This window comes from Chiloscyllium plagiosum, chromosome 24 (assembly GCF_004010195.1).
Source record: "Chiloscyllium plagiosum isolate BGI_BamShark_2017 chromosome 24, ASM401019v2, whole genome shotgun sequence".
NCBI classification, from domain to species: domain Eukaryota; kingdom Metazoa; phylum Chordata; class Chondrichthyes; order Orectolobiformes; family Hemiscylliidae; genus Chiloscyllium; species Chiloscyllium plagiosum.
The window spans coordinates 1,388,320-1,401,423 of NC_057733.1; the positions used below are offsets into that span (position 1 = coordinate 1,388,320).

The window sequence follows — 13,104 nt, forward strand, 5'->3', positions numbered from 1 at the left end:
TGGAAACCTGACTCGAGCCAGTCATACAGTTATTGTTCGAACTTTAATAAAAGGCCTCAAAAGTTGCTTACTTCATTGACTTGGAGGAGACAGCTCAGCATCCATGGCTCAAAACCTCTCTTCAAAAGAAAACTGGCCAAAATAAACCTCTAGAAGCAATAGTACCATCTCATCAACACCAATCCAAATAATTCATTTAGAACCCTATCTAAATGACTCCTCTGACTCCATGCACAAATTATCCATATTGTCCTCAACAAGCTCTACCTTTTCCCTTGTTCTCCTTTTACCAATAATGTATCTGTAAAGCAATTTAGGATTTTTCTTTTATTTTACCTGCCAGTGTCTTTTTGTATCCCCCTTTAGCTCTCCTAATCTTTAAGTTTCTTCTTGCAAATTCTGATCTCCTCTAGGATTTCTCGTTTTGAACCCTCGTGACGATGCTGCTCCTTTAACAAGGTCATGTTGTGCTTGTCATTTTTTCACAAAGACTGTAAAGATGCAGATTCTGAAATGTCGAGTGTATCTACTTTAAAAAACTTAGGTTTTTAAAAAAGCACTTGAACTGTGAAAGGGGAGCGGTCAGTTCTCCCAGTTCAGCTTTTCTCTGGTTTTGTTTGGTTTGGTTTGAGCAAGCAATCAGTTTTTTTTTTAAGGCTGCTGATCAAAGAAATAGCTACATGGAAGGTGTTCCATGCTGAATCTCTCCGCCATCTCTCTCTCCTATAAGACCTGGTGTTTGATTTTACCTTCTTTGCCAAGGGGATTGTTGCACGAATTGGATTTTCAGATAGGTCAAGTTATTCTACACTTTGTTCTCTTTTGTTTGTGTTTCATTTCATAACCTTGCAAATAAATTCTGTTTTGTTTAAAACTTAGTGGTTGGGTCAGCTGCATCACTCCTGGAATATCCACTTGCACCTGCTTAAAACAACTAGCAAAGGTGGGGTCTGGGCTACTTTCTTGAAATGTTTTGAGGGGGTTTGGCCTGGTCCATAACATTTGGTACCTTCCAAAATCCTCTGTCTATCTCTTAAATCTAATTCTGTTTATCCCTTGATATCCAGAGTTCACAAGATATCAAACCCCACACTTTGTCCTTATTGAATTTCCTTCTTGAAAGCATCCAACTGCTCTGAGACAGATTTACCTGAAAGTATCTGCTGCCAGTCCACTGTGGCTAAATGACATTTGATCTTACTAAAATAGATCTCATCCCAGTTGAGAACTTTCAGACCAAGCCACATCTTTTTCCTAACAGTTTTCAATCTAAGAGTTACGACTGCTGTCTGCAAAATGCTCCCCCACTTATACTTTAACCACTTGCCCACCTTCATTACCTCGTAGGGCCTTCCAAGTGTTGGTTTAAAAAGCTGCCCTGGATGCAATTTAAGAATTTCGCTGCCCAAAAACTTTTAACATGATGATTACCGCCATTTGACATTGGGAAGTTCAAATCTTCTATCCCCATTACTTCTACACTTCCTATCAGTTTTTCTATTTCTGTCAGACTGTTAAGGGACGTAAAGTACATTCTTGCAAATGTGTAAGTTTAAAGTATATGAGTTTGAGCATAATATACTGATATAGATTAGGAATTGGTTAGCAGACAGGATTGCTTTCAGAATGGAAGGTGGTGACATGGAGTTCCACAGGATCAATGTTTGGGCCCATCTATTCACACTACATTTCAATGATTTGGACACATTCCTACCAACTTGACAACGTAACTGATTTTCAGGCCTCTCTACTTTTGGGATTGCTACAAAAGTTAAAGATTCAATCAAATCTCACAGTCCTTCTCTACCTGTTCAAATCAAATTACCCCAAACCACTTATCAGGTTCCTTTATTTAACATGAATGACTATTTATTATAAAATCACACATCATTCTAACCAGGAACTATACAACTATTCCTGCAGTACTGCTGGGTCAAAATCCTGTAATTCCCTCCGCAATGGCATTGTGGACATGGACAGCAGCTGATCAAGACAACAGTACAAGGGCAACAAGGGAAGGGAAATAAATGCCGATCTTGCCTGTGACATCCACACCATGAAAACACAAAACAAATTACTACTTAAGATTCACACTATTAGTGCAACATCCAATATGAGAGAGAGCATACAGTAATTGTCAATAATCAGACACTTGACAATGACACTTCGAGTAAAACCTTGCACATTCACGTTGAAATATCCTGACTGAATACCGATTAGTAGGCTGACCACATTGTGGTAGATTTGGAGGTTCCATCCTTACAGAATCATACAGCATGGAAACAGACCCTTCAGACCAACTAGTCCATTCTAAATATAATCCCAAATTAAACTAGCCCCTGCACCTGGCCCATATCCCTCCAAACCTTTCCTATTCATGTACTTAGCCATATGTCTTTTATAGGTTGTAATTGTACCCACATCCACCACTTCCTCAGGAAGTTCATCCCATATGTGAACTACCCTCTGTGGAAAAAAATTAATCAGTTTTAAATCTTTCTCCTCTCACCTTAAACATATGCCCGCCAGTCTTGAAACCCCCATCCTAGGGAAAAGACTACCACCATTAACTTGGTCTATACTCATTATCTTACAAACTTCTGTAAGGTTGGTGGTAGATTTGGAGGTTCCATCCTTACAGAATCATACAGCATGGAAACAGACCCTTCAGACCAACTAGTCCATTCTAAATATAATCCCAAATTAAACTAGCCCCTGCACCTGGCCCATATCCCTCCAAACCTTTCCTATTCATGTACTTAGCCATATGTCTTTTATAGGTTGTAATTGTACCCACATCCACCACTTCCTCAGGAAGTTCATCCCATATGTGAACTACCCTCTGTGGAAAAAAATTAATCAGTTTTAAATCTTTCTCCTCTCACCTTAAACATATGCCCGCCAGTCTTGAAACCCCCATCCTAGGGAAAAGACTACCACCATTAACTTGGTCTATACTCATTATCTTACAAACTTCCGTAAGGTTGCCTCTCAACCTCCTACGCTACAGTGAAAAAGGTCCCAGCCTATCCAGTCTTTCTTTATAACTCAAACCTTTCATTGCTGACAACATTCCTGTAAATCTCTTCTCAACCCCCTCCAGTTTAATAATATCCTTCATTTAACTTGGCAACCAAAACTAAATATGGTATTCCAGTAGGCTTCATCAAAGTCCTGAACAAACTCAACAAGACTTCCCAACTCCTATACTCAAAGGACTGAGAAATGAAGGCAAGTGTGTCAAATACCTGCCTGTCTATATGTAATGCAAGCTTCAAAGACTTATGTAGCTGCACCTCTAGGTCCCTCTGTTCTACAACACCACCCAAGGCCCTACCATTAATTACATGAGCCCTAGCCTTATCTGTTGTACAAAAATGCAACACCTTCCATTTATCCAGATTGGAATGGCAGGTGGAGTTCAATGAAGTGGCGCATTCACTGAAAATAAAACAAACCTTTCTCTTAAATTATATCATTGTTCAAATCAACATTCACTTCATAGGCTATGGTTGAAATGCATCATAATGGAGTTCAGCAGAGTTTGATTAATGATTTCCACACTACAGGCACAGTGTAGACAGATGGAGACACCAACCTATGTCATTCATTTTTGGTGCCATTGGCTTGGCATGTATTTACAGTCCATCCCCACTTACCTCAGAGTGGTGGAGAGCTGCCTTCTTCAACCACTAGTGACTCCAGTATAATTATCCAACAATGTTGTGAGGAAGGGACTGTCAGGACTTGAATCCAAAAACACTCAGGAACAGTGATCTATTTCCAAGGTAGGGTGGTGAGTGGTTTGGAGGGGAACCTGAAGGTGGTATTCCCATGTACCTGTTCTGCTTGTCCTTTTAAATGCAACATTGGAAGGTGCTGCTTAAGTAACTTTGGCGAGTTACTGCATAGTGTGTTGAAGCATGGTACATACTGCTGTCTTTGTGTGCTACTAATGGAGGGAAGGAAGGGAGGGGGTCACAAAATGAGGACACACCAATGAAAGAAAGTCAAATTGCTTCATGAAGAATACACAGCATTTTATTATTCACAGTTAATTTCTATCTACCAAATGCATTGAGAATCAAGGGATAAGTACACAGGCCTTTCCATTTAACATTGATTTTTAATATATACATGAAATGTCTGCAAGGCTTATGATATATACCAATTCCAAAAAGTAAACAATCAAATGGTCCAGGTGCTGAATACTCTTTTGCACAGTCCAATAGTTCAGGTGACAGTGTCCAGAGGAAAGCTAAAATCACTCACTTCATCATTTCTTTGCATTTTCGCAGCATAAGGCAGAAAATAAACCTAAGGAAATTAAATTTCAACAACAGAAATGGACTCCAGGAACCAATATACCATTTCAGAACAAACTACATAACAGTCAAATGTCCTGGGCACCCAGTACTGTCGACATCTGAACTTGATCTGAACTCAAAGACAAGTGGGCAGGACCAGGTACAAGTATATGACACTTCTTCCGTGTGCACTTTGCAAACTCACTGCCATAAACTGTCAAGTGTGTGTATTGTTCTTCACTAGCATTTCTATGTGGTTATGGTGCCATGAAGTGTTGACCACTATACAAACTTTGAAAACAGCTAGCAGTAAAATTAGAGCATCTTAACAAATGTGGTTAAAATCACTGATCTTAGGGAACAGTACCGGTGCATGCACATCTTTCACTGTATAACACCAGGTACAGTTGTGATAGTGCAGTTCTGACATTATGTAACACTGGGTTCAGTACTGGTGCATGCAGGTATGATATTATAACATGGGTATAAGCACTGGTGAGTCAGCTCTGTCACTGTTTAACACTGGGGAATACAGCCTATTTGCTGGTAATCATTGAAGAAATTTGAAGGGAAGTTAAAATCACACAAAGTGCCTTACACAACTGATGGGCAATTTCGCTCCCCCATAGGATATTTGTACCAGAATATGCTGATGTAGCCCAGAGTGTTGGATGTTCTGTTACACACCCAATATGCAGCAAAAAAATTAAATATTCATATAAGAGAACTATGTATATTAGCAATAGCTGCATTAAAAGGATACATCTGATTCTGGGATCGATTATTTTGCAGAATGTTTGTTGGAACATGTTTAAAACTTGCAAACTAGGAAACAAAACACTTGCAAGTCTCTCTCAGATCGCCACAATGGAGGCGGTGCTCAGGTACATCACATTTCCACAGCAGGCATAATCCTGTGACAATACGAATGTGTGCCAGTTTACAAATAGTTTTCTGCATTCAGTCATATTACCCAAAGTCTGTTGAAACATTACACCTTTACAATGCATCAATTCAGACTAAATCTGAAGCCAACTCCCAGAAGTGAAAGGACAGAATAACAGACTTGACCCATGGATCAAACATAGAGCTGTTTTGATATTAGCCAGATTCAGTATAACTCAACACATGCAGTCCATTACCCAGGACAAGACCAGCAGTTCTGGTCTCCACTCACAGATAAGGTGACTCATCGAATAAAATCAGTGCCAGTTATGTGTTTCCAGACGTTACGCTTGAGAACTCTGTACGATATTGTACCATGTCTATTTCGTATTCCCTGAATGATATAAGTCATTATCAAACTGTCGATAAATCAGTGCAGTTCATAATGCTGACTTCCCTGTAGGAATAAGGAATATGCCAACCAATTATAAGAACACACAAGAGACTGGATTGTACTAGTACTGAACCAATGTCACATTGCCCATGTACTTAGCACATTCATGGTGCTTCTAGCTGGGCACATCAGCAGCACTGAATAGAAATTGAACCGCAATAAACAAAACAAATGGTATTTCATGACATATTTTCCTGTCAATGTACATTACTTATAGGCATGCTATGGGAGATGGAATGGGGTGGTGTGAAAGAGTCCATAGTTAACCACACAGGAACCCCAGTAATAATGTAGCAGAACAAATGGACTGGAGGTTGGCTTTAGTTCCCATCCATCCTGCATTGGGGCTTGTCTCTATGCATATCCAGGAATTTGTTGTCTGCATGATTACTACCAACGTCTCCCCTTCCAAATGTTGCCTTTATTCAAATTCTCTTGCACACTTTGATCTGGGAACTTCTGTTCCTCAACCATTTGTGAAAGATTCTGAAGGATTGGTCTTCATTTCTGGCCTTCTCAATTGCTGATTGGAGACATTCAGATCCTAATCCTCATTGTGTGGACACTGTTTGTGCCATTAGCAATAACGACTGGATATGATCAAAAGCCACAGTAATACTCTGCACCTCTACCTTACCAATTATTTATCGTTGACAGCAGCAGCCCTAGACTTGTATTCTGAGAGCCCTCTGAACATTTCTCTATCCCTGGGCTGGTATATTCTGGCATCCATTGATCCTAAACACACAATTTATTTTTATCTACATTTCTTACACTTCTGTGTTAAAAGTACTATACTTGTAACCCCTCCCAACTCTATATAAAGATTCCATCAGCAACACTGATGCAGTCAGCTGAGACAGGTTTCCTTATGAAGGATGACTGTGTCCATTTGGCCTGTCCTTCACCTCCACCTCACCAGAGCAAGATATTCCCCTGCTAGAATTAGACAACGGGTGGTCTCTGACATACAACTTAGTGTCACTATGCTTGAGCACCATATGACAGAGAGCAGGAAGTGTTGCGTACACAACTAAGAACATCCAACATCTCAAAACACAAGGCTCAAAAATCATTGCTGTCTTGGCAAGCCAAACTGGCTGGGCTCACCAAGTGCAAACGGTCAGAAATGACATTGTATCCATGGAATTATGGCAACTGACCAGTCCTAAAGAGTGATAATTTGTCATCTTGGTTCAGTTTCAACTAATCACAGTGATCAGTTGAACAGTCACATGCTCTCTTTCATTTGAATCAATATTGCCCAATAAACAGACTAGTTATTACAATGCTCAATTGAAACAAGAAAAGCAAGTTTAGTAAAAGCAGCAGGACAGCTTTGAAAAAGTTCAAAAGAATTAGCATTTTTCAATTATGTTGCCATAAAATGTGTTCCATTCAAAATAAAAATCAAACTCCTATTGTCCAGGGTGTGTGGGAAGAAACTGTGCTCTCTCTTCAGTAACGCAACAGAACCACTGCTGTTTTATATTAATACAAACCTGGCTGGTGGAATGAGCCAGGTCAAATGTTGTAAAAACAATTTGGAATGCGACTGATGTGAAGAAATAAATATTTGACCCAGTGTCTCAGTAGAGCGAATGTGACCACAGGAAGCTGAGGAATCATCCCCATTGTGGCCTGACCTGCCACCTTCAATGTGCAGTTATAGAATCCCTTCCAGTGGTACCAAGGGTCTGAAACATTAGCACATCCACGATTGTTAAATGCAACACAGTTTATCGATAGGAGATGCTGCGTCACTCAATCAGAGCCCCAACTTGCAGTGAAAATGAAGGGGACAGGAGGGTGCTTTGCAGTGAATGAGAACACACACAAAAAAACTCTCGATTCTCGTATAATCTCATATTCAAATCCACCACCCACGTCTGGGATAGAAGACCAGTGACTCCTCAGCATAATCTCTAAACTAGCCACTGCTTGCAGCTCAAGCAGAGTCTGTGTTGATACATTAAACAAAAAAACAAAATCAAAGGCACTATGATAGAATTCAGAAAGTGCACAGCCACACACCTTTAAGACCATGAGAAGCCCAACCTCCTGTAAAAGCTCCTAGAACATGCTGCCTATAAAAGCCCTCAAGTCATTTCTTAAAATTATAAGTCATCTTGACAATTTATACATGACTCCTAAAGCTGCTAAAGGAAACTTTAGGTTTATTTCAAAGGACAAGCTAAATTAATATAATTTGTACAAAAACAAGAGGAGAAAATAAAGCAGGAATTGTGTGTCTGGAACGCACAAGGCCAAGAATTATTCTTTTTTCCTTTTAAAAAGACCGAAGGTGAGGATTGTTATAAACCTCTGGTCTGTGTTACATCTCTGATAAGATTATTCAATATTTGCATAGAGAAAAAAAACATTGAAATTCTACAACAGGATTAGAGTAATGGAATTTATAACCCATGCAGTGACTGACAAAGGAGAGAGAGGAGAGAGGGAGGGGGTTCGGTGGGCGGGAGAAGCAGCTGCAGAAACTGAGGGGTGAAACCACTCAGAGTTTCTGTTCCCCCTCCCACAGAATTGATTTTGGCTCTAGTTTGAAGTTCCGTACAGACTGCGGAGTTCACGGAGGAGCTGCGACTGCTCTCAGCTATCAGCATTGCTGTCCATCAGATGTTTCTGTTGACTGGGGTAACATAATTACGAGGGAACATTCCCGACTGCCCGTGGCAACTGCCCTTCCACCAGTTGGGGTCAGAGTTGTCAAGAACCTGGATGAAGTCACCGCGACGGAATCCGAGTTCACCTTCCTCCTGAGGGTCAAAATCGAAGAGTGCCTGCACGTATGTGGGTTGCTGTTCGAGGGTGAGGAGAGGAAGAGCAAAGATGAAATTAAACAGATAGGCAGGATGCCTCAGCCTACATTGCCATCTCCCAAATGCTGTGTGGGAACCCACTGAACCCTGAAATTTAGGGTTCCTTGCTTTTTATGGGCTGCAGCTACAACAACACTCAAGAGGCAAATCCCTGTTCAATTAAGACCCCGTGTGGGGACCACATTCCTGTAAAGACTTCAAACTAGTACTTCCAAATAAACCTGTTGGAGTATAACCTGGTGTTACGCGATTTTTAATTTTTTGAATGGATCAGGTTTACATTTGGTTGAAGTGAGGTGGTTTTAGTTGGTTAGTGCTTAGATGCATCACTTTACACTGTTTCCATCATTCATTCCCAGGACATGAACAGCACAGATATGAATTCAAGCACCCTAGACACTGTCCCTAATAAACACTCCCAGGAGAGATAGATTAGCCCCAAATTCTGAAGCACATTCCTATTATGCTAGTGTGACATTTTCCATTTCCCAGTAGGGACCCTTTAACACTGTGGTTAGAACTAGATCAAACTCACCCAAACCCCATTGCATGCCAGACTGAGGCATCAGCAGACATAAGCACTTGCTTTGCGACTGATTGAATTTTAAGCCAGATAGAGACAACAAAAGCATTGGAGAGTGGGAAAGAGAAAGACATAATTAAATTTAGAGGGGAAACTTCCAAGTTTGTGGTCCAGATAGCTGAATACTTGGTCACCAATAGCGGAGTGATTAAAATGGAGGAGATCTCAACAGACCAATACTGGAAGACTACAGACACCTCAAAAGGTGGAACACATATAGTGAGAGATATAGATTTGAACACAAGAATGAGAACTTTGAAGTAACGCCAACAAAGTTTCTCTCGACATTGGAGGTGTCCTAAACTCCAGTGGAAATTCCTGGTTTCAACCACAGAAAGAACTTTAGCTTGTAAACGAGTATACATAGCTCCCCCCCACCAACCCCAACCCCCACGCGCCGCAACGTCCATTGACCAATACATGCTGACACTAAAACCGGGAGATCCCACTTCACACTGACAGATTTAGTGTAGCTTTTGTACACAGCTTGATGGGTTGAAGAGCCTCTTCTGTATGACACCATGAACTGCTAGTATAGTATTTGAGGGATGAATAATCCTTTATGGCTGGAATCAGCCTTGTTGCTAGGAAGCAACAATTGTTGTGGCCATTGTTTGTGAGCAGACTTAGAGAGCTGTGCAGCTCATTACTTCACCAGAGCTGTGTTCTCAATCCCTCCTCCACTTTCAACTTCTGTTTTCAAAGCAAGAATCAATGTTTTGGGTCCAACAGCACTTCTTCAGTTACTGGACCTGAAATGTTGACTCTGCTTTCCCTCCACAGACTTCCTGGGTTTCTCCAGCAATTTCTGTTTTTGTTTCACCGTTCCAGCATCTGCAGTTTTAACATTTTTTTTGTTCTCTGCTTTCAACTTTTCAACTGAATAATTGCTCAACACTAGGAAAAGTGTGACCCCCCAGGAGCTGGTCTCAACTGGGTTTCAGGAGAAACTGTACCTTCATCAGCAGCTAAACAAGATTGACAAATTGCAGGGGGCTGGGATGGGGCAAAATGGAATTGATGATAAAGTGTGGGAACTTCAGCAACTCATTCCTAATTTGCAGGGTATTCCAACCTCTGAACTGGAAACATTCTGCAAAAACACAAACTCTGAAAACTGCAGCAAGAGCCAGGCAGCTGCATCATGAACCTGTTCTTTAACATTTGCTCTTCTGCCCACCTTTCCAATCGCTTCCTCCTCACCTGTGGAACCTGCTCAATGTCACGCAGGAAAATCTGTTGGTTCCGTGACACAGATGTAGATCTGTGATAGTCCACAAGTTCATTCAGAGAGTTAAACTTCACTACCCACAGGAAGTACTTCCCGGCACCATCGCGTAGTACTTTAAAATGCTGCACATCATTCCCAAACCTGTAAGGGGCAGACAAAGGAGAATTATTGTTTTTAAAAAGGTCTAGAAATATTACAATTCAAACTACACCCAGGCACTCTAACATGTCTCATGTGTTTCTTCATTCAAAGGCACAGGCTTCTGTGAGCTGTACACCTAGATGGACTGGTTTGGGTTATTTTACAATGGGGGATGGTGGGAGGGGAATTACATTTACCATCTGATCCATAGTCATGCCAGCTTTTAGGAGATGTTGGGTTCGCTCAACCCTGGCCAATTGTGCTCAACCACAGCTCTTAAGCTGAGCTGCGCAAGGTCCAAGATAGCCCTTCACTGATATTCCATTTTGAATGCTTTGTCAATCGACCTACAGAATTATTAGGGCTTTTAGCTCTAAGAAAAGATCTGCAAACATTTTCAATTCCAATTTAAGAGACCACGTAGTTCCAGTAGCTGCCAGTGGAGTGTTGGAGGAATAGTTAGCTACAGTTCAGTCCCATAATCTGCAAAGGTGACAGGTTAAATGCTCTCTGGATGCATATGGTCAGCTTGGAGTCCCATCCAGGCTGTCAAAGTGATGTTGCAAGGGGTTTATTCAACTTTAGCCACAGACCACTGTACAATGATTCAGTCCTTTATACTGGGTTTGGGGGACAGGGTGTAGAGGAGGCGGTGGTATGTGTAAGGAGAATAATTTGGTTGGGAAGAGATATCTTGAGCTTATTAAAATGAAACAAAAGGCAATGCCAGGTTATCTTTATATATACATCAAATGAGTAAAACTCTTGGTCCCTGAACATGAAATATTACAACACAAATTCAGGTCATTTAATCCATTGTACATTTCTTGCCAATTGGCTTAAATTGGTGCCTGTGTTATAGGAGCCTCAGGGATTTCAGTTGCTTGCTAATAGGAATATCCTTTTATGAAGGATCCAGAAGGTAAAGGATCTGTTAACCATCTGAGAATGGAGGATTGTGAGCTTGAGGATTATACTCAGGAGCAGTGCACAAGGAGACTTCACTTCTCTTAAGTTGTTATTAGTTGTCTCACATCAAGCAGGATGAGCTGAAAATGTTGCATCTGTTAAGTTCAGACATCTAAATTAACAGGAGTGCACCATTCAGTGGGGAGGGGAGGGTGAGCCTATATATGAGCCCACCCCTACTGAAAATGGATCAATCCACTGTCACCCTTTTGAGTAATAAGCAGTTAGAATGAGGGCAGCCCTTAAAGAGATTAACACTGAAAGAATTACCTCACTGGAATATGTAGAATTACTTTGAGAGATTAGCAACAGTGGGGGTTAAAATGCTGCAATTACAGGTCATAGTGTTGTAATATGACAATCATCTTCTTTTGCATCTTCTCGCTATAGAAAATCACGCTGTAGAAAATCGCTATACTTGGCTAGTTGAAAGTTCAAGTTATCAAAATAATATCCACAATTCGTCGATCACGTTATAGCCAATTCACCCTGATGAAACACGTGTTATAGTAGAATAACCTGTACCTCCCAAACAGCATTGTGGGTGTACCTACATAGCACATGAGCTGCAGCAGTTCAAAGATGGGTAATAAATGCTGGCCCAGCTAGTAACGCCAGCATTCTATGAATTAATGAAAATGTCTTAGAATAAGGGATCAGCCACTTTGAGATGCTTGTGCATCTTTGAGGATCCTCTACTGTAGACTCTTACAGATGCTTAATGAAAGTGGCATGGTGGTTCAGTGGTTAGCACTGATGCCTCATAATGCCAGGAATCTGGGTTTGATTCCACACTTCGGTGACTGTGGAGTTTATACGCTCTCCCCGTATCTGTGTGGGTTTCTGCCGGTGCTCCAGTCCAAAGATGTACAAGTTAGCTGGACTGGCCATGCTGAATTGCCCCATAGTGTCCAGGAATGCACAGGTTAAGCAGATTAACCACGGGAGACGGGTTTACAGGGATAGAGTAGGGAGCTGAGTTTTGGAGGATGCTCTTCGGATGGTTGGAGACTCGATGGAATGACTCTTTCTGCACTGTAGGGATTCTAGACATTGAGGGAATCAACAAAGTGCCAAGAAGGTAGATGATCTAACAGGGTCATATTTAATGGTGAAGCAACTCAAGAGATTGAATGGCCTACATCTGCTTTTATTGTTCAAGTTCTTTAAAGAAGTCCTGATGAGTACTCCTGAGGTAGGGGTGTGAGTGAAGCTGTAGAAGTGAGGAACAAATGGGAACTTCTCTTTTCGGATCGTCTCTGCCTACTAATACTCACTTAACTGAGAGAGAGAAGTCTCCAGGGGCACTTTCACTTTCCCGTATGAGGAAAGCCCCATCGTGCCTCTGCTTGCTGAGAAGCTCCTCTGCCTTTGCTCTGGAGATTTTCCCAAAAAACCACCTGTCAAAAAAAAAAAGGAAGTCACTTGAGTCCATTAAAAGTGGCAGGTGGAAGTACTACACACATCTCACCTTTAACTATCACTAACTTTAACTATCATTAACTCTGGAAGTACTCAAGGATGCCCTCACAAGAACGGGGTACAATGCTCAACTCATCGACCGCCAGTTCCAACGTGCCACAGCAAGGAACCGTAATGACCTCCTCAGGAGACAGACACGTGCTGCAACTGACAGGGTACCCTTCGTTGTTCAGTACTTCCCAGGAGCTGAAAGATTACGCCATGTTCTTCGT

At 41.3% G+C, this 13,104-nt stretch overlaps 1 protein-coding gene across 1 annotated transcript in view; it reads right to left on the reverse strand.

Moving 5' to 3' along the window:
* Window positions 1-4,025: 4,025 nt before the first annotated feature.
* The window catches only part of LOC122561952 (growth factor receptor-bound protein 2), a 134,249-nt gene continuing 125,170 nt past the window's right edge, over window positions 4,026-13,104 (reverse strand). Inside the window, exons 3-5 of the mRNA XM_043714281.1 lie at window positions 12,688-12,810; window positions 10,273-10,441; window positions 4,026-8,465 (exon numbers count right to left, since the gene is read on the reverse strand). Of these exons, the coding sequence (XP_043570216.1) occupies window positions 8,280-8,465; window positions 10,273-10,441; window positions 12,688-12,810 (478 nt within the window). The 3' untranslated portion in view covers window positions 4,026-8,279. The remainder of the gene's footprint in view (window positions 8,466-10,272; window positions 10,442-12,687; window positions 12,811-13,104) is intronic.